Source organism: Bombus fervidus, chromosome 2 (assembly GCF_041682495.2).
Source record: "Bombus fervidus isolate BK054 chromosome 2, iyBomFerv1, whole genome shotgun sequence".
Classification (NCBI taxonomy): Eukaryota; Metazoa; Arthropoda; class Insecta; order Hymenoptera; family Apidae; genus Bombus; species Bombus fervidus.
The window spans coordinates 11,682,048-11,706,972 of record NC_091518.1 but is presented as its reverse complement, the minus strand read 5'-3'; the positions used below and the strand labels follow the sequence as shown (position 1 = coordinate 11,706,972).

The following is a 24,925-nucleotide window of genomic DNA, read 5'->3' as shown; positions in this document are numbered from 1 at the left end:
GAATTTATATTTAATAAGAACAGCGAATAAATATAATATGTTCCACGGGATAGATGATTGAGAACATTTGAAAATTGGTTCCTTGTTTCAGCTTCCGCGTCTACGGTTTACGAGTAGGCTATTTTTAACGGTTGAAACTGATGGTAATGATAATAGCGTGACATGAAGTTCCTTTTCAGCAAATACATTCCAAAAATTGTCCACTTATCTCTATATTTTTCGGGAAGCTATCAGGGTAATTTGATGAAAATATTCAATTTTGTAATTCAAAACACGATATATATAGTGATACAATTTGATGATACAAATTGTCATTAAGAAAAGTGGAAAACGTGAAAGACGGATGGTGGTGTGCGTTGTTAAAATTCCATCTCAAACAATGGTTCATTGGGGAAGAAGAAGTATGATAGAGTAATAAGAAGTCTCGATTTATTTCTCAGTGGAGAAGGAACTTCTTGCTTTGCTGAAACGTTTGAATCTCCTTATTGTGATTCCATCGGGGTCGGCGATTCGAAGACGATTCGAGTCACGGGATTCGCGAACCTTTGCGTTACCTCTAACTGTTCTCGAAGATTGAACCGGAAAGGAGGAAAGTGAGATGCGGCCATCGATAAGTACGTGTACGCTGCAAACCGCGCTCATCGCAATCCTTCTTACAATTTCGAAGTTTCTTTCAATGTCTTTTCACTTTTATGGACAAATCAAAATCTAATGTATTCGCTGTCATTAAAAAATGTCTGCTTCGCCGCTGGAATTAGAAAAATTGTTTCTACTGAAAACGTTCCACTTCTGCTTCTGTTGGATGCTATTTTAGTGATAATGACAGTTTTGTTAGATTGGCTCGTATCAAACGAAATTATGCATAGTTTTTTTTAAACATCATATATTTTATCAAAGTAATTTCCGCATGACTTAATGGATTTTCACAACAACAAGTTTATATTTTCGCAATAACAAGTTAAGAAATTTCATATTCCACATTTATGAGAATTATCGGCTTTAAATTTTAGAAATTCTTGGAATGGAATTGTAACTTTCCGCTAGACTAATTTATGCATTAAAAAATTTCCTAACAGTATTCACGGATCTTTTACTAAATTTGAATTCATGTGAGAAAATCACACAAATATTCTGATTATTCGCTAACTACCAAGGTTTTGATATTTTTATATCTATATCTTCGTAATATTAATGATACATGATTTACAGTAAACTTTTCTTTTGTAACGTATTTTATAATCGACGACAAGATCAATTTTGATAAGCGATATTTATAATCCCTCAAATTTAAGATTTTTGAAGAACGATTTCTTCGTGTGTGCGTTAAGCTAATGACGCGTTATCCACAGTTTTCTAAAAATGTTTAGATCACTTTTATATCTTTATATCACTTTTCATATCGCTAAAATCTAGAAAAGAATAAAAATGTAACAGTAGCTTGCACGAACGCTACGTACATGTCGATAACAGCGAATATATTTAACACGAAACTCTAACCACGACTTATCAGCGATCTCGAACGAATCGTTTCGAGATTCGTGACGATCTAGGTTCATTATTATTTAACGTTATCAATTCGCTAACTGGCTAGAATGCAACTGGAAAAACAAGTTTTCCGATTTCGACCGGATAGAATAAATTTCCAATGTAACCGTTTCATTTGGTTGATCGTCGAATAATTAAGAGCCGTTCCAGGGGAATCGTCCAATTAAGCAATCTCGGTCGCGATAGGCGGGTTCTACAGCTGCGTCTGTAACGAACGATAATTTATCGCCCGGTGGCGTGTGAAGCAGCCCGTTTCGCGATCCTTGCTCGACGGACACTTCTACGGAGGAAATAGAAATTGGTGTGCACGAGACGAGTCACGTTATTCAGGCCGAATTGTAATTATTCTTCTTTCTCTAGGCTTTAAAGATAGGAAAGAAAAGGGACAGGAAAATTGGACGATATTATCGTTTATTACTTGTCCGTACGAAATGTTGGTAGAGTTTACTGTATGGTACGATTATAGTAAAATATAGTACAAATTTGCATTTATATTTTACTGCTAATGATATTCGGCTGTACCAATTCTTTTTATTTGCGCTATGGATCGAAAGTATTTGGATGCTTGCTTATTTTTAGAAAAACGTATGACAGGCTACAAATAAAACTTTAATAGCTATAATTTAATATATAAATAATTCTCCGAATAATTTCAAATATATAATCATGAATAATTATGAACAATTAAAACAACAAAAGTTTCGATCTCTAAATAACATAACCAGTATACTTTAGATTTAATATTCTGTATATTTTCACATACAGACGAATTTCGTTTGTATGGATTTGCCCATATGTAATAGAAGTATGTAACAGAAGTATGTAATAGAAGTTCACGTTCCCATAAGTAGATTCAGCCCACGCGAGTTCATTTAATCAGACACAGACTAAAATTTTATTCAAACGAAGAAAGCTTATATAAAAAGTGCTCGTATTAACTGCTGTTGCATTACATACATTATATTATTTTACTATTTTACTATTTTTAAGACTTCCATAAATCCATAACCATCCACAGTCTACTTACTGCAAATCGATCAAAGCATCCAGCTACTTACGAGCAGTAGCCCAACCACGATATCCTGATTTATTCAAACGATAATTTACACGGCCCGTCCGTGGAGGTGCATTAACCGTGACACTACCTTCGAACAGATGCAATCATGATCTATGTCTAACCACGTGCCCCGGTCTCTAACGCTGAGACTTCTAAGGGTAAGCTGATTGATACTGACATCGATTCGACCATAGGTAGGCCACGCACATCATCGTCCGCTTACAAATCGACTATCAACGCCCTTTACGTGGCTACACCATTATTATCAAACACAAAATTGTTTGGCGAAACGGGTAACTGAATTAATCGTATGGTAGTCACGGAAACTGTTACTCGGCGCAAGGACAGGCGGACGCATTAATCGGACGTTGTAATTAAATCAGTTAAATTATTGCAATTAACCCGATAATTATACGGCTACGGTAATATATCGTCGAAAACGTTGTTCCACCAACAAATTTACTTAGGGACAAGCACTGATTAAATGCGTTTTATCGGAAGAATCAATGAATCGACCCCCTGTGTTGCTCCCCCTCCCCCCATTTTGCTCTGTAATTTGTCCGACGGAAATCGTTCACCGATTAATGGATCGCTTTAATTTACCAGCCGCTTCGACGCGACCATTAATTAACGCATCCGCCGGTTAAACGTTGGTTAAACAGCGCTTAATCGCGACGCAACAGCGAAAAATTAAATTCGAGTCACGGTGTCGCAAGCCGTTTCGCTTGTAACTGTTGCAGGTGTTGACCGGGAACAGCGACACGTCGACCGTGATATCACATCGATTGGTACCACCGATCTTCGCCAGCCAAATTCGTATTTTGCCGCATTCCGAGCATCGGCGCACCGTTTGCCTTCGAATCGAACTGAGAGGTTGCCAGGACACGGGTAAGTGATGTTAATGAATTCAGCGTAAGTGTACTGACTACCATCGAGCCACGATAATACGCGCACGCTTTACGTAGCGGAAGAATTGTGGTTACGAGATGGATATTCTAACGTTAAGAATTTACGTTTCGAACATTGATATTCAAACGGCGAAGACTTAAATTTAATATATTCGAAGTCTTAAGAGTTTACTTTTTGACGTTTAGATTTGAAGTATTCGACGCGTGAACATCGAAATTTTCCAATACTTAGAGCGCGGAGATTTAAACTTGAAATATTCCAATTGTAAACGTTTAAATTACAAATGCATATTCAGGCGTTTAAACATTCGAATAATAAATTTCCATATTTTTATTTTATTTATTTCGAGTATTTAAATATTCAAAACACTGATTTTCAAATATTCGCTTTTCAAAGTTTAAGTTTCAAGTTTTAAATACCTAAATCCCAAATATTTAAATATTCCAGTATTAAAATTCCAAATATTCAGAGATTCCGACGACAGAAGCTCCGCACGATAAGACTACAAATCGCGAAAATTCCAGCGCGGGATACGCAAATCGCGGGGACATAAATATCAAAGATTCAGATTTCGACCTAATTCCGTCTACGATGGGGGGGGGGTTGGTGGTGGTCCCGAGAACGAAGAAGAATCGTAGCCGATGTGAATTTGCAATTCCACGGTGGAACGTACGATGGAAATACGACGACGACCGGCCGAACAGCCGGCGATTAATTTCCAAATTGCAATTTCGTTCAATTTGGCGAGCCGCTGCTGAGACGGCAACGAGTGAATCCGTAACCGGCGTTTGGAGTCCAACTGCGATGCTGGATCCTATTAACGCTGGTAACTGCGTTATACGAGCAAGCTCATCGACTACTGCTCCGCCCTTCTGTCTCTCTGTATCACTCTCTACAGGCTACACATTTGTTTTCGATCCACTTCTGCTGCTTAAACGAGTCTAATGGAATCGACCAACTGGGACATTGTTGCAGCCACCGCGAAACACGTACGCGAACACCGACCGCCATTGTCGCCGCACAATTTCTCGGTTATCCTGAACACGCAACGCGTGTCGACAACTTACGGAAACTTTCAAGCATCCGTTCTACATCGCGCGACACTGAGAACCTCGCGATTTCTATGAACGCTTCCGTGTCAGAATGAACAAGCAACACGACGATATCGTCTCTAATTCTTGCAATGGAAAGAAGAAAGACAGTGGAGACAGTGGCGTTCTGAAACTAGGTTCGGTTCGATGGCACAGAAACGTGAATAAACGAGACGGGACATTGGAAAACATTTCTATTTTAAGACAATCCAGTACTTTTTTTTCCTTTTTTCTTTTTAGCTTGTGGTATATACGTTGAAACGCATATCTTGCGAGAAAACGTATGATATGAAACATAAAAATATTTTATAGATAGACTGGGAAATATATTGTTCCTTACAATATAAAATAGGGTTGCGTTATCTCGTAAAATAAAGTTACAGAGTAAAGAATTTTAGAGAGGCAGTATGATTAAAGCTATTAAATAAGACAATGGAAATATTTTTTATTAGTATTTAAAATATATGTTTTATCAAAAATCATATTACTCGGATTACATATTTTTATCAAATCAGAGCTATGTTACTTCGAAAACACAGACCCGTTGAGTAAAATTAATTTCAAGAAGATAGCATCGACACTGGGCTTTATAAAATGAATTTATAAATACTTTCTTCGTAATTTCTCAAATATTTACAATGACTTGCGATAAGAAAAGACCGACTTTCGTCTAATATGACTTCCATCCAGCTAGATAGGCGATCCGTCACGCTGTGCAGTATGCTCATATTTCCGGAATGAAAACTACCTTCAAAATGGGGCAACGTTTATTTCCTTGTATGCGAGATACGTCGTTTTATAAGAAAACTGAACGAAAGATTCATCATCCTTTTCTCAGCTATGTTTTTGAAGAATTCTCTTTACTTTCTTAAGGAATGAAAAATGAATCTGTAATTTTGCCTACGTGACGAAGTGATTGATAAAACGGAAAAAGAAGCTTTATAAATGTGATATCGAGGCGAATGTAAAAGACGTAAAAGAGTGTGTCGTAATTGAATGAAGTGTACTCTATTGTGTATTGGCAAAAGAAATACCATGAAGCCGTGGGCAATAACGAATCTACGCGTATCGATTTTTCATTAGCAGGTACGAACAATGACTTGCGAAGTAATTGAAACGATGCGTTTTAAAAATCTCGTCCGAGTGTACACCGGATGAATACGCAACGAACGCGGGAAATTCGAGATTAATATTTCATAGCGAGAGGGAGCACTATCGGAGAACACGCGGATGGACACTCGCATGCAACGAGCCAGAGTATGCAAAAAACGCAGAAAGGAAACTAATTCTGAATACTTCTTTTTTAAATGGATGGTCCCTCGAATGGAATCAATTGACCCATATTTTTTATACGCCGCGTATTAATATTTATGGTTGACATATTTATCAGGATTAAATATAATTTTCCAAGGGTGCTGCATTTAATAAAGCGTCGACGGATGGGGCAAAAAAAAAAACATGAAAGGAAGGATGGAAAAAAAAAGGAAATATGAATACTAATTAAAGCGAGCAATAGCGACGCTGCTATTAGAATACAAGAAGTACCAGGGTAAAGACAAAAAAAAAACTTAGAAAAAGACACAAGAGGGAATCCTGCAACCTAACATAGCCATTACTACGGTAGAAAATTAACCGTGTGCTTCTTTGGCTTGGCAATTCTCCGATGATATTCTTTAGCCTTCCGGCGAGAGAATCCTTTCTTTCTTTTTTCTTTTAGTTTTTAAATAAAATATCTGTAAACAAGGCAGAAATCCACCGAGGGCTATTTTGTAACATTTCAATCTAACAGGAAATAATCAAGCTACGTATAACGTTTCCACGTTTCATTTCGCATAATTCGTCTCGTTGCAGTGAAGTTTCGTAATGGCCATACCCTTTTACTCGTCGCGACATTCGCGCATGGATATAATGAAATTTCTAACTCTGTTTTCTAATTTACTGAAGTAAAAAGTCAAACGAAGTGGAGTTTCATAACGTTTCGTTAGGTCAGCCTTTTATGTTTTTCCCTTCTTTCCACAATCCTGTCCTCCATTCGTTCCTTTTTTATTTCTTTCGTGTTGGTACATATCTCGCGTGCGTATGCGCGTGTTTGCTTTTAATCATAATTTAATTTAACTCAAGCCGGCTGCAGCTGTTAATGGAGAAAAACTTTTCGCGCACGGATTGTTAATTGTTTTCGTCACAGTCTCCGGCTAGCTCGTAGTTTCGTCCCTCGACCGAACATAATAAACGAGGAAGAAGGAAGTTTCGACAGAAAGTTTTTACTTTGTACATTTGACATTTGACAATGTCCAGGGTGATTTGGTTAGAAAATTGAAAAGCATTCTGGTGACATGAACTTTAGCCGTGGAATTCGCGTATAGTGAAAGAGTTAAAGCTTACCTTCACCTCTAGCTTCTGATATTTTCATCCCCTTGTCATAAAAATCTCTCAATGTCTGCGTTATTCTTTAGATAACGTATTTTCGACGCGTGCTTCATTTTTCTTATTTTTAAAAATCATTCAAGATGTAAGTAAAATATTCTATTTAAAATTTAGCTGTTACAAAAATTCAACATAGAAAAAATTATTAATAGCGTGATAAATTTTATTCGTCGACCACCTTTAACTTCGAGATAGATTTAGTCGCGAATAAAAATATATATAAATATATTAGAATATTAGAATTCGTAATATATATCTTTGAAAATATTTATGCAAAACGAATTTATAAGAAACATTATGAAAGAAGATATTTCCTTGTATAAAAAGAAGGAAGAAATGATGAAAGATTTGAAATTTTTACACTTTACTAACAAACAATTATCGGAATTGTATATCAATGTGTTATTTAAACTTTAAGACCAAGATGGAGCTAACTACGGCGCTTGTGAAATATATTTCGCAACTTTTGCAGCTATTTCTTCCCAAAGTACGTAGTTTACATATAGGAGTTTGAATTTCGATAACTATGGAAGAAGAGATAGTTATTTATTAACTCCGTTTGATGAATAAAGTTTCAGAGGATATCGGAGGTATCGAGTTAGGTTTGGGTCAGGTTCTAGGGAATTTCGGGAATCTCAGAAGTCTGAGAGGACATCGGATGTCGATGGTTTCAGAAGGTTGCAAGAGTTTTAGAGGATATTGGAGAACATGTTGTACCGTAGACTCTAGAGGTTTCAGTTAAGTTTAGGTTAGGCACGTCGTTAGATGAGATTATACAAAACATTCAGGAGGTTCTAATTATTTCAAGGAATATTAAAAATATTTAAAGTTACTGGATATTTAAGAAGTTTCAAGGAACGTCGTAGAACTCGGGAGAATTTCAAGGAATATCAAAGATGTTGAAAATTACAGAAAGTTTTATGAATCTTAAGAGTTTGGAGAAAGTCTTGAGATATGTATCATGGATTTCGAAAATTATATATATATATTTCCTCTTTTCTTTTTTCATAATATTCATGCTATCATTACGATCATAGAAGAAATTAGAACTCGAAATAGGGTAAATTTACATTAAAAAGATATTAACATATTACTAAATATTCTACAAAAAATCTACATCAAATTCTCCACAGCACGTAAGCTTAGAAGTATCGATAACGCTCTATGTGGAACCTAATTCAATTTCAAGAGTACGTTGTTCTCATCATGTTACGTCATGAATAATTCTACCTCGTAGCACGTGTCCGCAAACGAAAGTTCTACCATTTAATACGTGGATCAAATACACAGTATCCCATTGATCCTCTCTAAACATTACAACAAATGACTGAATCCAGTCTTTCAAATCCACTATACTATTCATAAAATATAGCCGGTCGAATTAGTTATCTGGAATGCTAAGACAATTCCAAAAAGGATACTTATGTACGTATACATTAAAAAGATAATGTCAAAACGAAAAAGTCTTGATAAACATGGATCGTGTAACACCATAAGAGCACATTACATAAGAAAGTTTCTCCGAATCACAGACATGCTACCAATAGAGTGTTCATTATCATACGTAAACGACGCAGAAACTCTGGAATATTGAAGCTTGTCCATTAACAACTGCCTTGTTTATATTTTCAATTTAGAAGAAACAATTCGACGAAAGAACCGATAGAATCAACAGAAGCTGCCGAAAATATATCGTTTCTCTGAAATTCGAAAATACTATCCATGAAATACCGTCGTACGATATGGGCACATTAACATTACAAATCACATCAAAGAAGAAGAAAGTGATAAGTATATATATATATATATTTAGTGTTAAGCTGATTTATAATGAAATTTATAATAGAAAAATATCAGGACCTTATTATAGGCTGTATGTATATAAATATATATCTTGGATATATTCTTGCATATTATACATATGTGTTCTATGTATTTTTGTGACCTCAGATTTCCCATAAATGTCTTACAGCTTCGATCATATTCCTTCGACGAATGCTACATACTCCCAAAGTTAGACGAAAATTTTCTGAATGACCCTGCTTAATAAAACACATATTATGTATTTTGCGCAGAGAAACGCGACGTGACCTGGCGCAGCAACGCCGCGGTATATCAATATCAGTGTAATGGCCGGCTATTTGCATAAATGATTTTTCTGGGTCGCTAATGTCGAAGAACCGCCAACAGGGCGCGCGAAAACGACGGAAAGGCAGAGGTGGAGGTCGACTCGGAACAGGCGACATGAGAGGTTTCACGCTATAAGAAGCGTTCAGAGCGTGTGAGATCGAGCTGCGGTGGGCGGGAATGTCGGATTTATGAGGGCCGTGCACGACATCTGGTTAAAACAACGTTGCTACCAGCCTAGACCGGTGAACACGAAAGATTACTCCCGAAAGCCGAGCTAGTGACTCGGAGAACCAGCTACACACTTTTTTTTATTAATATTCTTCAAGCTCGCTACATATTTTCTGAATTTTCACTATAATCCTTGCAAGGAACTTGAAGACTCCTTAAAAAAGATTTTAATGGTGGTTCGTTTTTAAAGGTAGCGTCTTTGCGTATAACAAATTATTTTTATGTAAAAAGTATACATTATGGTTCCCACTGTCTACACCTCCGAGGTTACTTTAACAATGGGGAAGATTGTTAAATGGAAGGGATAGTTAATTTGGGATAGCATTTGAGTGTTTGATGAAGATTTGATTAGAATGATTTTAGATGTTTTTTAGATAACTTATGTACATTAAATCTCTGACCAAATTGTCGGGTGTTAGAATTTTTATAAAGTTTAGATAATTGATATCTTGCGACATCTCTCTTAACATTCTATGAATATGCTTAGTAGGCCTGAGAGCCTCGGCGAAATTTCTCCCGTGCATTCCTTGGAAAAAGATCGTTATTTTCATCGAAAAAGAATCAAAGAGAAGAATCGAGCGTTTAACTTAACGAATACCAGTTTCCTTGGGAACTGAACCTTTATACTGTATCAATAACGTTGATGGTATAAAAATTGCTTTCGTATTGTTGTCGCCAGTAAACAATGAGAAAGAAACGAAACTGGTAACGTACTTCTTCTCGAAAGAAAATTTTTGGTTTCAAAATAGTTTCACTAAAGAAATATACTTTAATAAGTTACTAGTCTATCGTATTAAAAAAATTTCGAAGTATAACGAGTTAAAAAGCGCCTACAACGCCCCTGAACTCAAAATCCGTACAGTAAATTTTCCAAGCTGAAACCATATTGCTGATCGTCACGTCATTATAATTAAAGACTCGAACAACCCTGAACTTTGCAAGGTTTCCACAATACCGCTAGAACAAAACAACCAAAGTGTAAAAATATCAAATTTTCTCTAAAAACGTTTCTTATATTCCTATATATGTATGCACCTCTACCTAGATTTCATTGAAAATCTGTCTAGCGAAAATCTGAAATTTGGCGGCAAATTTAATCAAGCCTGGAAGAAAACAGGTCTGAACTTTGACGAGGTAGAGAAGACGCGTAATCAATGTCTCGTTATTCGTTGCCGAGGAAAAGTGGCTTTTGAAAATGACCCAGACCACGGGGCGGGGCGCAGTGATGGAGGGGAGGATTGATTTCGAAACTTGTTACGAGTGCACTCTTCGCCTTTGAGGGCAACTTCCCTGGAAATTGCTCTAACGACACTCGATGAAACTTCGTAATAATTTGTGTGGCGGCCGGGAGGAGGATTGCTGGCGCAGATTAGATTAGCGGATTGCCGGATTACAGGGCGAAGTCGCGGTAACGGTGGTGTGTACACAGCTTCATGTTAACACGGGATATGTACTTTTAATGTATGCGCCACGGAAGTTGGCGGAGCATCGACGCGATGTCTTTAATGGATTTCACTGGTTGATAAGAAGTTCTGCAAATTATGAGAGTTTTCGCTATACCTATATTTATTTTTGCTATATCTACACGGCCCACTTGCACGATCGAACTAATATTACCAGTGAAGTTTTATTAATCGCGAGTCATTAAATATCTTTGCATAATGTTAACAAGATTGGTAACGAAATGAATGGTATTTTTTCAAAGTAAATTTTACAAGTTATATCGCTAATTTGTCTATCTTATTTGACGTAAAAATTATAAAATCGTAAAAGGCAAGTCTACAACCTACAAATTGCAATTTGCGAATTCCCGTATAAAATATTGGACCATACGATAAATTCCTGTTGATCTTTCACTGGTGTATACATTTCGAAGAATATTATAGAAACTGTTCAAAGAATGTGGAAATATACGTATCTGAATTTTTTAATGAGAGATATACATCTATGTATATAGAAACAGCATAAATAAGTTAGTTCTTAATTAGGTAGATTTTACATGAAAGAAACTATGATATTCGTGTTTCTAAATTAAAAGTAAACTCTTGAAAACTCTTGAATAAGATCGAAGAACTGAAAGGATTAAATTAAATTTAGAATTCAAACACAAGGAGAAATATATATATATATATATATACATATATTTGTGGTAAATTTGAAGCTAAAATACGAATTGGAATGATTGAAGTAAATAGGTCGTACAGGCCCTCTTACCGTTTAAATCTAATTATAAGAGCTACAAAATTGCATCACGATATCTTGTCTTTATATTTTTAGATATGTCTCTTCGATACAGTCTCAAGCAAATTTGGTTAATTTTCGTACACATTTAGCAACCAGATGTTATATTAATATTCAATGTTCCTTACGTACAAAATTTCATTTAACTTTACATTCCGGCCGACGTTCAAACTTAAACACGCAAAGTAAAATTACATTATACAAGGCCGTATTAAAACCTGTTTGGACCTATGGAATTCAACTATGGGAAACAGCAAGTAATTCCAACATAGAAATTCTTCAACGATTCCAATCGAAAACCTTAAGATCCCTAATAGATGCACCTTGGTACGTCACGACAACGAAACAACACGTCACGACCTCAAGATACCCACAGTCAAAGAAGAAATATCCAAATTCAGCAATAGACATAGCACAAGAGTTAACAACCACCAAAACCCTCTAATTACTCAACTACTCGACACGTCGGAACAGATCCGCAGGCTAAAAAGCCATTACACCTTAGACCTAAGCACTAGATTCAAGTAGAATCAAACATGCTATAAACACTTATTAATCATGTCATAGTGCCATGCCAGATAAATTTACTTAAAATTCTCCACGAGAAAATTAAACGCAAATAAAAAAAAAATTTACATTTACATTTAGCAACCACACCCTTCGTCATATTTCTCTTAATTGTTCGATCATTTTCTTTAGGTTCTTCATTTTTCATACTGTTTTATCTTAGCTGTTTTATCTTTTTTTTTTTTAAGAACTGTTATTTTCATTCTGACAACGATCCGTAATTTTGATTTGATCAAACTGTACGCGCGATTATTATTATTATTATTATGGAAACTGTTGAAAATAGATTAGGCTGTAAAAAAATTGCTACTGCCATTCATCGTGAAAAAAATTGCATGATAATTACTAGCCTACTTTTTCCTTACCTAGTTTCAAAACTAATTTTAGTATCATGCATTATCGATGTAAATTTAGTTTACATCAGAAACAAGGCTAAACTCTAAGATATCTCGTTATAGAATTCTATCATTGTCTATTGTCACAAATGACTAACGATCGTAAACTCACTCAAACACGTTCAATCGCGTCGTATAAATATCTCCGAGGGATTTGTATATAAAAAGATTTATACCCAATTTACTCCTAGCCAAAATCGAACGATGTATTTCCTGAAACGAATGCTAAGATTCAATATTTTCTTGGCGCAGCAGGCAACCGGCGACTTGTCCGAAACCCGTTCGACCGCATCGCGTGACACGGTTCGCCGGCCACGAACGTAGACACCGTAAAATATTGAGAGCAGTTAGGCGATTCCAAACACGACACACAGCGAAGTGGTTGCCGTTTTTGTCGTTCATTATTAATTTTCTCGCCACGAATGTCCGACCTCATGGACACGCTCTCTCGACACTCTCTCCGCCGATCGGAAAGATCAGTCACCCGACGGATTACTTTTCCATCCAACCCTCTGAAAACTTCTTATCTGAATTTTTCTAACGAATTCCCAACATCTATCCATTATTCCTCAACATATCACGTCGACACATCGTCCAACTTTCCTTCTGAAGCTTACCGGAAAAATTTATCACTTTCAATCCCTTCAAAAAGTTAAACGAAATCCAACAGCGATCCAGCAACCGACGACTATCGAGCAGAAAAGAATAAGTTCATTCTGAAAATACCATTTTCATCGAACTGGAGATACGTAAACCGTCTACCTAACGAAACGATACAACTGTCAACGCAGCGATTCTTTTCTCTCCCATCTCTCTTCGACGTCTCGGCCTCGCAACCTTCCAACTTTCCTTCTTCGATCTCCTTTACTAAGGAAAGAAATCTAAAAACTCTCTAAACTAAATGAAATCCAACGGTGATCCAACAACCTCGACTATCGAAAAGAAAGAATGTTTCATTCTCCAAGTTTTATTTTCCTCGGGATGAAGGAAGATGAACCGTCTACCTAATGAAACAATGCTGTCGACGCAGCAATTCTTTCTCACCTTCCCGTTGTTTCACCGACGCAACCCTGCAACTTCCTTCCTCAGGGTGCACGAGGCGAGAGCAAAGGAATAACATAAAGTTGGCTGGTTGTTCAACTTTGTTTTAAAAGAGAGCAGCATTGTCGTCACAGTTGTCACCGACGAAACTTCTCCGCGGTGTTTCAGGTGGAGTAGTGAGCTACACGATACCGGAATCCCCGACGGTCGAACTTAGCGACATCTCGTACGACGGTAAAAGGCAGGACAACTTGTTGACCGATGGTCTAGGCCGGCTGATCGATGGAGAGGTCGGCGCGGATAATTACAGGCTGGACATGGGAGATGGAAGAGGTAATCGGTGGGTGGATACACGAAGGGGTGCTAAGTGCCGAAACGGAAGGCATCCAGAAGAGGTTCTCGAGCCTCCGGAGAAATCGACGTCTTTTCAATCGACGCAGCACGTTGTCGTTTGAGCCACTCACTTGTCAAGTCGATTAACTCCACGAGACAAAGATTAGAGAAAATTGATGAGATAGTGCGGGATAAGCATCGATCGAAAGTGCTTTGGCGCTAGAATTTCAAAAATTTCAGAAAGCGGAATTAAACGCTTTGGCCGGTGAGCGACTCATTTGCAGTTCATCGAGTTCGAAGATTATACGTCGATTCCATTCGCTATACAGCAACGATATCGAGTCTCTGAATTACGATGCCGCGCGACGAACTTTGAACACCTTTTGCACGTAGCATAGGCAACGAGATACTTTTCGGCGGAAGGATTGATTCTTGAAACTTTGAAACCAGAGTATCGATTGCAGGGGTGAAAGTAACCCAGCGAGAATGATATTTAAAATTTTTAAGCGAACGCTGAGCTAGGGATACTGGAAGAATCGATTCGCTTGCCAAAAGGGAGTATGGTACGTGTATGCGTGCAAAGAATTGGGAAATTGACATTTTTATCGATATTATTAGATTTTGGTTTACTTTGTTATTTCCTGTTTTATTACCAGAGCTTCCTAGCTTAATGATTTCGCAATTTTTCCAATGTTTTCCTATCGATTTAATGGTGCTGTAGTTTATTATTTAAATTATTATATTTTCACTGATATGATGTAGTAGAAGTAGGTTTGCTTTGATGTTGGAAAATAATTCGTTGAGACAGCGTGACACCCTAAATGTATAGTGTGTTACTTACTATTACTACTTCTGTCAAGTTCTGTCGAGGATGCCAATTGACTGGATGTAAACAAAATAGAGGATGTCAAAAATAGGAACAGATAATTGAATAACATAAACCTTGAAAGACGTCTGTGGACTGAAAGAATTCCGACAATAATATACAAAATATCCGACTAATTTAACTTTTTAACTCCCAACTCTTATAAACTTGAATTACGTGTTTTCTATAATTATTCAATCCAAACAGATTCGCACATACTGATAGCGACATTTTTAGAGACTGACAAATCAAACTGGTTAAAGTCCGTAAATTACGTTGGAAACCTTTGTCAATCGGTACTTAGCACCTGCTAAAACACACGAAACAGTAGATTACGCGAAGGCGACGCTTTACAAAACAGAGAATCGACAGTGGAATGATGGAGGTGGGTCGGAAGGTTGAAGTTCTCGTATCCGGAAGTTACCCCGAACGAAATCAATTCAATTAACGAGAGAAACAATAGATCAATCGCTGCTCAGGCTTTAACTTCGATTCAGGTTAACGAAGTTGCCCACCCAGGGTGTACGGAATGGATTCGTGGTAAATCAATTCCCCGCGAAACAGATACTTTTTCGTTCGCAGGCACCGGATGGGTCGCCTGGATGCGCGACACCTTCGTCGACGATTACGTGGAGCTCGTGTTCGAGTTCGAGGTAATCTGGATCTTCGAGGCTGTGCACATCTACACCAATAATTATTTCTCCCGCGACGTGCAGGTGGGTAATCTTTTAATGCACCCATTCCTCTTGCGAATCCACATAAACCACCCCAACGAAAGATAAAACTTTTAATGGCTACCGCTCGTCGTTAGACGGTTGCGATATTTTCCCTGAAACCAGATTACGATGCTGTCCTGCACGCCGATTAAAAGATCGACTTCGGGCATATCGAATTTTATATTAGTTACGATTTTAAATTTTATAACTGTAGTTTTCTTTCATGAAATATTGATCGTTATTGATCATTATAATTTTAACGTTGGAAGTATCACAGCAAAGTAATTCTTTAGTTGCCGGATAAATCTAAAAAATTAATGTTTTTAATTAATGAATAACCGTTACATGTTATCACGTTCGTTTCATTTACTGGAAATATATTTCGTTATTCGAGATACGTACGAATCTGCTGGTTAATCAGTGCTTTTGATTAACAGAGAGCAGTGTTTCTCCTCTTTTCAAGGAAATCTATGTACCCGCCATAATACAGTGCCTTCAACTATATGTATATTTCTTTTCATTTCTATTTTACCAAATATTAATTATTCCATAAGCAAAAATGATAGGCTACGCGAATTACATTTCATATATTTCATATATTTTCATATATTTTGTACGCACCTGTTCAAAAAAGAAAATTATTCCATACTGTTATGTGTTCTTCGAAACCAACGAAAAACTTTAATTTTTACTTGAATTCAAAAACATTTTCAATCGTCTTATTTCAAATATTTCTTGGGATCGCCGATAGTTTTGACGATATTCGAACGATTGGTTAAAACAAGGAAACCCTATATAAATGAAGATCAAACATTTCTCACCAACGTGACACGAAAGAAATTGCAATCGTCATGTGGATTAAAAAATCGGCTTTAAACTCAACTCGACATATCTTGCACGTTGAAATGTCAATGCGATGCACCGGACGAATCGTTGGTATTTCCTTTCATCTGAATGAAAGGCCTCGCCATTAAAAGTGAGTCGAGGCTTAAGTACCGGTTATTGCTTACACGGTGATTCGAGCGAGTGGTCCATCTACTAACTCCTATTAAACCGTACATTTCTTTCTTCTCCAATGGCTGATCACTCACCGCGTGAATTTCTCTCGTATAATACATCGCATTGTTGCATTATTACACGAGAATTAATGTAGACGGCGTCGTTAATCGAATGATATTTTAACTAACGCTGAAATTGAAACTATAACGCTGACAAGCGTAGAAGCATCGTGATACGAGTTGCCATCCATAGAGAATGCGATTAAATTTATCGAGTTACGCGATGTATTATATCCCCGAATTAATTAACTATCTAATTCTGTGATCGTTATCGTTGCCAACGAAATGTATTGTCTTTCGTTGTAGATTATTGTGCTTATACCGTTCGATTATGTTTGATTAAAATCTCCCGAAAAAATATGATATTACGTTATTACGATATTTTAATTTCAATTCATTGAAACAATTAATAATAGCGAATAAATAATAATAATAGTCTGTTACAAAATTATATATGACGGAGAAGAACCGACACGTATCGTCGATGCAATCCCATCTTGGATTTTGTATGCTCCAGGTATTCTCGAAGGCGGATGTCTGGTTCAGTGTCGATGACGACACCTATGAGGAGGAACCATTATCTTACTCCTACATACCGGATATCGTGCTGGAGAACGCGAGAAACGTGTCTATAGGGTTACACGAACGCCAAGGACGATTTCTCAAGATACATTTGTATTTCGCTGCCCGATGGATCATGATCAGCGAAGTAACATTCGAAGGAAGTAAGCCTTTTATCGCCGTCACACGTTCTTTCATCGATCAAAAACGATCTACAGCCAATATGTCGACTAATCAACAGGATTTCGCGTACTAGGCGTGCTCGTAATCTCTTTTTCTCTCTATATACTAACACGGTTCTACGTAATTAGAGCGCACTCGTACGACCATTGGACCGTGGTAATAAAAATCGCGGCGACTTTCGAACGGTCGCTTAATTACCATTTCACGGACCGCAACATCTCGTCAGAGCCATTGTTGAATCGATAACGAATAGAGCTGGTAACGACAGCCGGGATTTACCTGTTTTCAACGTGGGTCACGGTGGTTTTTTAACTTTCATCGCGCGTTTGTCTCGAATATCTACTCCCTATCTTTCCAATTTCATCGCACGATCCTAATGGCCATTCGAATTAACGCCGCGATCCGTTGAACCGATGTTCCTGCGGACGTCCCCGCAGGGACCTCGAGCCAATCGTCAAAAAGAAAGAATTTCCCGCGGAAATGAGAGCCAAGATTAAATAGGAAATACGAATAAAGCAACCGATCTGTTAACGGTGCTTGGTAATTCGACGTTGATAAAGTTGAGAAGTCGAGAACAAAACAGTGTAATATTAAATTTTGAGAACAAGAGCAGATTTTATTTATGCTTATTATATATAGTTATTTATTTACGATATTACAACACTTGCAGAAGAAATGGATTGCTTTTCTGAAACCTTTTTGCTCTCGGATATCTTAAAATTATTAATATGTTCGCCAACTTGTACCTTATAATACAGAATCCTTGCAAAAATACGTGGAACCAACCCTTAAAATTGATTTTTGCAAACATCCCGGAATCGACGATTTTTTAAATTTACTCGCCTACCAAGCCAACGAGAAATGAAATAAATAAGAAAAATGAAAGGATCGTTACGCGTGAATATTGCTAATAGCTTAGCTTAACTATCGCGTAATCTTCCGGTGTTCAATGCGAAAGGAATATCTGACGGATCGGAAGGTAGGAAAAAGGCTTTGTTGTCAGGCAAATTAAGCAAGATTTACAACGGTTTAATTAGCAAGACACGTCTTCTTGTTCCAGCGAATCCCTATGAAAATACCACGGAAGAGTCAGCATCCGAGTTCAGTAACCGGGAAATTCCAATGAACCCCGAGGTGGATCTCAACTTGCAAACAAGTAAGTGACTCGACGGTGGTGGTATTTAATTCGTATCAATCTCGAGTTAATTACACCCGGAGCATTCGAAACTTTTCCGTATCTATCTTATCTGGTACGCTAGGCTCGGATATATCAGCTTTCCAAGTTAGATATGTACAGGGTAGGTCATAAATGCATGTCTATTACTCAGGGGCTGAATCTTTAGGCTAAAACGAGTGAATAAACGCTTTATGGATTATACACCTTGGTTTTCTAGCAATGGACGATCAGAGAAAATGTTCCATTAGATTGTTACTTTTGAAGCCGATCTGCACGCGATCTACGAGAATGAAATACAAAACGGATTTGTATATGGGACATATGTACGGTTCATAAGACGATTTTTATTTTATGGTAGTGCATAGATTCAGACTCTGTAATACGAACATGCATTTATGACTCACCTTGTACGATCGAATTAAACGAGATCGTTGCATGATCGTGAATGTAATTTCGGTCAAGGTGAAGAAAAAAGTAATTTTTTCCACTGTGAAAGTACCAAAGAACCAAGTTAAATACGAAGAATGTCTATACGCACGTGTAATATAGTTGTGTAACTTCATCACGCTTAATTATTACCCTTTGTTCTTTACCCTTTAATCGGGCGACTGTTACACTCTGATTAAAATTTGCTCGCTTGGTTGCACTTGGGGTTAAGATACATGTACTAGTAGAGTAGAACACTTATATCTTCTTACGCCATAATTTGATGCACGGTATTAATATTCGTAAGAGGTACGCGGTTAATTGCTCAAAATCTTGAAAGATCCTTAACATCTTTAAAGTAACATTCGTGCGAGGATCTTCCATCGTCCTTGTTACTAGTCTTATGATAATAAATGTATTCGTGTTAATAGATGTACAATGCTACTTATACATTAAGAATATTCTTTGGAGAAGTTTGAACGTATTACCTATGTGAAAATGAATTAACGTTGTTCATTTATGCTATAGTATTTCAAATACGATTGAAAACTTCCCACGATATTATATGTATTTTAGAAGATTATAATAATTCTCCGGCAGAATGAACGGTCAAACTCGATTTACAAAAGTCCATTAAACCAATCGTTGTCTGTATTTTTTTATTATTTCCGAGTTAAATTAGCAGATTAATAATCGAATTACGCGAGGAGAGGTCGTCCCACTTCTTACTACGGCGCAATCATCCGTTCGGCATCGGTCCGTCAGAAAATCAATTTCCCAATTTGTTCGTCCGATTATACAGCAGAATAAGCCCTCGATCGAGTTTCGTCCTCTTTCACTTTGTGAGTACATAAGGTTTGTCCGACGAAGTAACTTCATTAGCGAAACCAGGCCGCCATTCTTTGCCGAGTGGAGGATACGATTAGAGAGGATTCGCGAGTAACCGTCAGAGAGACGGAGAAACTTGGATAGTTTATAATTCACGTAGCAACTTCGTCGTAACGTAAACAATTAGTCGGATTAAGAGGGTACTCGTTCGAGAAAGGGAGCAAGAAGGAGAAAGGGAGATGGGGCTCGCGTCGATCCGGTCTTATTGTTCTAATGAATCGATTTCATCGAGGTAAAAAGCATACCGCGAGCTTTTTCCGTGTTCCTGCAAAAGGCTGCGACACGAACAAGAAAGAATATTTAATTTCTTTAATGTTTAATTTCTTTTTGTTTTAAAAAAATAAAAAAAACATTTGTATGGTAATTGAAGGGCTCGTAACTAGACAGCAGACCTTTTCGTATTTATGGGAAATTTAAAAATAGGAAAATCCATACGATGATCGTAGCAATATGAATTTCGATAAACATTCTATTCGTAGTAAAAACGATCCTTGTCAAATTGTCAAAGTAATTGTCTTTTAAATAATAATGCATTCCAGTAACCAGGAGCCACGCTCGCACAACGTCGGTATTATAACAAGTAATCTATCTTTAGTTATCGTTGGACAAAAGTGAAACGGTTCAATAAAGACTTTTGTCGCGAAGTCCACAATTTTATGATTTAACTGGATATAATTCTTCTCTGATATAATTACAGATACGGTCATAAAAATCACGTAATGTGGGGAATATTTTTTTTTGTTTAAATTAAATCTTAAGTTATCGTTTAATGAAAATTAATTGGATTCATGAAAAGTTTTGTCACGAGTTCCACAACTTCGTCAGTTAGTTTAACATAACTTTTCTGTAATATAATTACAGATGTATTCTGATATTACGTAACGCTGTGAATACTTTGTTTAAAAAAATTATGTTTCAAAAAATCTATAGAACAGAAATTGAATATGCTATTGTTTTTGTAGAAAGACAGGGACGTTGAAAAGAATCGTTCTTGCTATAAGCCCTTCAATTTTTTTATTATCCAATGCGAATGTCGAGATTCCGAGTCGAAGAATAAACCACGTTGTTCCCCTAAAACTGGTTCATCCTTACCGCGTCAGTTGTTCTGAAAACTTTAACCATGTCTGAATGCATCCGCTTTAATTCAAGCAGGGGAAAAAGCTGGGTTTTACAGAACCATAACGCGATGAACCACTTTTTTTTATCCTATGAAAGCTCTTCGCTGCGTATACTTTTTGACGAACCAAAGAATCAAATTTCCAATTATCAGAATGAAATTTCCCATATCGGTATCGTTCGGTTCTTCGACTCCCTATTACCCCCTATATCATTCTTTTCCTCTTTTTCGCGATTTTATTTTAAATAAAAATATTTGTCTGCGCGAATGTTATTCGAAGAATATTGTGTCAGATATAAACACATGAAGAAATTACTTTTTAATGATGTAAACTATAAAATTCTCTAACATCGCGTCTCATGTATGATACAAAAGTATAAATGAGAAAATAACCACCATTTTTAACATATCAACGACCATTGACGTATTGCTACATTTTTTCATATCTCAAAATCCATACAGATTGATTATATCAGTAACTCTGAGAAAACGATGATTTCTTGTATCTATTTCAATTAATAACAGTAAGTGATACAACGTATATCACTGTAAATCAAATTTTTGGAATTCTCGATCGTCTTTTAATTGTAGAACCTTGTGGTCCTGTATTTTGAGATACCAATCGGATTATTCAAGAATTATTTTGGATTTTAATAAGATTATTTAAAATCGTTTGAGACGTTGATAAAATTATCTCGGAATTATTTGGGATTTTGATAGAATTATTTAAGAATTATTTGAGGTTTCAGTGGAATTACCAGCTACGAATGCGTTAAAGAAAGAGGACAACCAAAAAAACCAAACGTCGGAGGCAAACAGGAAGCGACCAAGACACAGACTTAATTACAGGTCCCTGATGAACGAAACAGCAAACTCCTCTTCGTTTCTCTGTGTACCGAAAACTCAAAATATTTCCTGTGGACCATCACGAATAAACGAGCAGTTTGCCAGTCGCGCGTGGCTGCGATTATCCAGTCGAAAAAATAAAGGAGCGCATCGTTAGAGCCAGCCATAACGAGACGGGCACGTGTATACGCGAAATCTCGGCTTTTTAACATTTCCCCGCGCAAAGAGACAGAAAGATAACGTGCAAAAACAGGAAAAGGAGATAGACAGCTTTACGTCCAAATACGTGTCGTTCTAAGTCCGAAAACCTGCGTTACTGGCATAACAAAATAAAGTGTACGTATCCAATTCATGTCGAGATTATCCGCGAGTTACAATGGAATTCATGAAAAATGTACGAGGCATCTTCGTGAAAAATAATTCAATGAAATTGCTATAGAACATTGGAAAAATTGGATTTCAAATAAAAAAGAGTGGGTTTTGTATGTTTAATTACCAAAGTGATCGAAATGACTAAATTTGTAATTTTTCATTCGTCGATTGAATTCTGAATAATTTTTTCGTAAATTTCGGGGATATCGAGGATTTGAATGGTTTTCCTCTTTTTTTTTTTTATCTTTTTGTAAATTATATTGACAAGGGATTGTGTCCCCCGTTAAATTATGCATTTTCATTTTGATCCTCTGATACAAGTTTTCTATTTTAGTCGTCAGTGGTACCTACCAATGTTTAAACACAAATTGTTGCGATGACGAGCTTCATTAAGTTATTCATATGTTATTAAATTAAATTTACCTGCACTGGTGATTATATTTATTTAAAGAACTATTCTCAAAACACGTGTAACGTGTATTCTGGATATTAAAATACCTTTTAACCGACCGCACAAACGACCGCAAAATTTAACCTCGTTACCCGCTCTCCTGGACAAACATTTTCGCACACTCTTTCAAATAATCCAGTAGTGGATAACACTTCTTCCCTGGGCAAGTTTGCCTTTCCAACAAAAAGACAACGAAGGCAGAAAAAGAGCAGTAACGCTTAATGACTGGATAAAGCGCGGGATTAACAGAGGAGAGCCAGGAGTACATTGACGGAAAAGTTCGTAGCGTTGCGTCGATGTGAAATAAGCAGTTAATCGGACGAAAGTGGAAAATTAGAAAAGAAAGTGGTCTGCTGGTTGGACAGAGATTAGACAAACAGTGACAGAAACGGTTTAATTAGAAGAGAATCTGCCCAAGTGTAATCACGTGTTCCGCAGGCATTGCCGCGCACCCCACAAATCCTCTAATTTTCTCGTTGCGTTTCATCCAACCCTTCGAGCCTTGATATCGTTGCAAATAAAACAAAAATCGGACGTACGGTTGCGACATCGTTGAACGTAGCGAAGTAGGAAAACAGCGTAGTATGAAAACGAGGGACCGACTACGTAAACACAAAAGTAAGAAAAAGCAATGGAACTAAAAAAGAAAGAAAAGAGGCGGAAAAATAGAAGGGTGGAAGAAATAGGGAAAAAGGAAACGGGGGAAAGCCAATGGAAGCGAGTAGTATCGAAACAATACGAAACGGCGTGCTGTTTATGCCTGTTGATATTATCGTCGAGTGCCGCTCGAAGGGGAAAAAGAAGCAAGATTATCGGAAAGGAAAAGGAGGAGAGAAAAGAAAAATGGTAAGAAAGTCTAAGAATACGTAAGAATGAAAAGTAGACCACAAGGAATAAGACCGAAAAGAAAGGGAACAAAGCGATGGAACAAGATAGAGATGGAGAACAAAAGAAATTAAAAGCCCTCTGGCGTGTCCCTCTCCATTTTCCTTCTTTTCTTTTTTTCTTTTTTTTTTACTTGTTTTTTTCGAATCGATAGAAAAGACCGTCATTTAAAGAGTAGATTTTCCGGTTCGAGTCGTCTGGCGTACGGGTCCACGGGGACCTGTGATCCCGAATTAAAGTCGAAATTGCAGGAATACCGAAGCTAGGTATAGAGGTAACTTGGCCATCATTTTACTTTTCTCCAAGAAACTGTGTCGAGGAGCCGGCTGATCGAAGAAAATCGGTCTCCGAGTCTCTGGGCCGAGCTGAGATCTTGATCGCCACGCGAGGCCACTCTCGGCTGGCTTATTTATTTCTCTCGTAAAACCGGCGTCGTGACGCCGCCTCCGTTTTCGTTGTACACGAGCCGCACAGCCGATAAAACAGCTGGCTTGGCCGACATGAAAAATTAGAAGAATGTAACAGCGCATTGTAAAGTCACTTTATCGAGCAACCCGCGCTTCGTCTTTCTCCAACTTCGCCTTATTTCTCTTCTCATTCCTCTCCTTATTCTTATTATTCTTCTTCTCCTTCCTTTTCCTACCTCGTGTTTTTCGTCCTCCTTCTTTAGCTTTCTTCCAACTATATAAAGTTTCGCTCTCAGTGAAACGGCGATTAGCCTTTTCCTCCGGTTCGCGATAAAATGTTACGGTTTTTTAAGCGACAGAAAGGGTAAAGAAGGGCATTCCGGGTCGGCTGCACCCTTTAAGAGCAATAAAACCGTTTCCAGTGGAAAAAGATTCGTCCGTGTCGCGAAAAGGATCGCTTTCACTCCACTAACTCGAATTGCATTCTTCGTTATTCGATTAACCTCCTTTGTGTCGATGGGCTATTCGAATGCTCTCAGTTGCAAACAGTCGTGTATATCTTTTTGTTAGTCGATCTTAAATTTATTAAAAAGAAGAACAAACAAAGATTAAGCATTAACTAGATTTTAAAACGATTTTAAATATTCCTTTTCTTCTGTTCTATTTTAGTTTTTTATATAAACATATAATTATCGAATTGAAGGCATCGTGATTCTTACATCGATCAATATGGAGAAACGATTCGATTCATTCCTTATGCGAAAAGAAATAAAGATACAGAGAGTATGGTTGGCGACCGTTCTCCATTAAAGCGAAACATTTGGCATAGTTACAGCAGCGGGAGAGGGTCAGGAATATTTAGAGGTACTAATAGGTGTTCTGACTGCCATTATCCTACTTCTTCTGCTGGTGTTCGTCATTATTCTACTTCTGAATCGACGGCAAAAACTTCAGAGTTCGCCGACCGTTCTGAAAAATCCATTTGGTTTCGCCATAAACATGAAGGTAAGAG

The 24,925-nt window shown here is 37.3% G+C and overlaps 1 protein-coding gene across 4 annotated transcripts in view; it reads left to right on the top strand.

The window, feature by feature from the left end:
• LOC139991959 (discoidin domain-containing receptor 2) overlaps window positions 1-24,925 on the top strand; it is a 143,991-nt gene that overhangs the window by 110,671 nt on the left and 8,395 nt on the right. The window contains exons 1-7 of one of the 4 annotated variants that reach the window (XM_072012404.1): window positions 2,701-2,760; window positions 3,343-3,490; window positions 13,797-13,961; window positions 15,409-15,542; window positions 17,118-17,325; window positions 18,405-18,500; window positions 24,743-24,918. In XM_072012404.1, the coding sequence (XP_071868505.1) occupies window positions 2,716-2,760; window positions 3,343-3,490; window positions 13,797-13,961; window positions 15,409-15,542; window positions 17,118-17,325; window positions 18,405-18,500; window positions 24,743-24,918 (972 nt within the window). In that variant the 5' untranslated portion in view covers window positions 2,701-2,715. Of the gene's footprint in view, window positions 1-2,700; window positions 2,761-3,342; window positions 3,491-4,035; window positions 4,338-13,796; window positions 13,962-15,408; window positions 15,543-17,117; window positions 17,326-18,404; window positions 18,501-24,742; window positions 24,919-24,925 lie in introns of those variants that run through there. The other 3 variants (XM_072012386.1, XM_072012377.1, XM_072012395.1) reach the window with 3 other exon arrangements.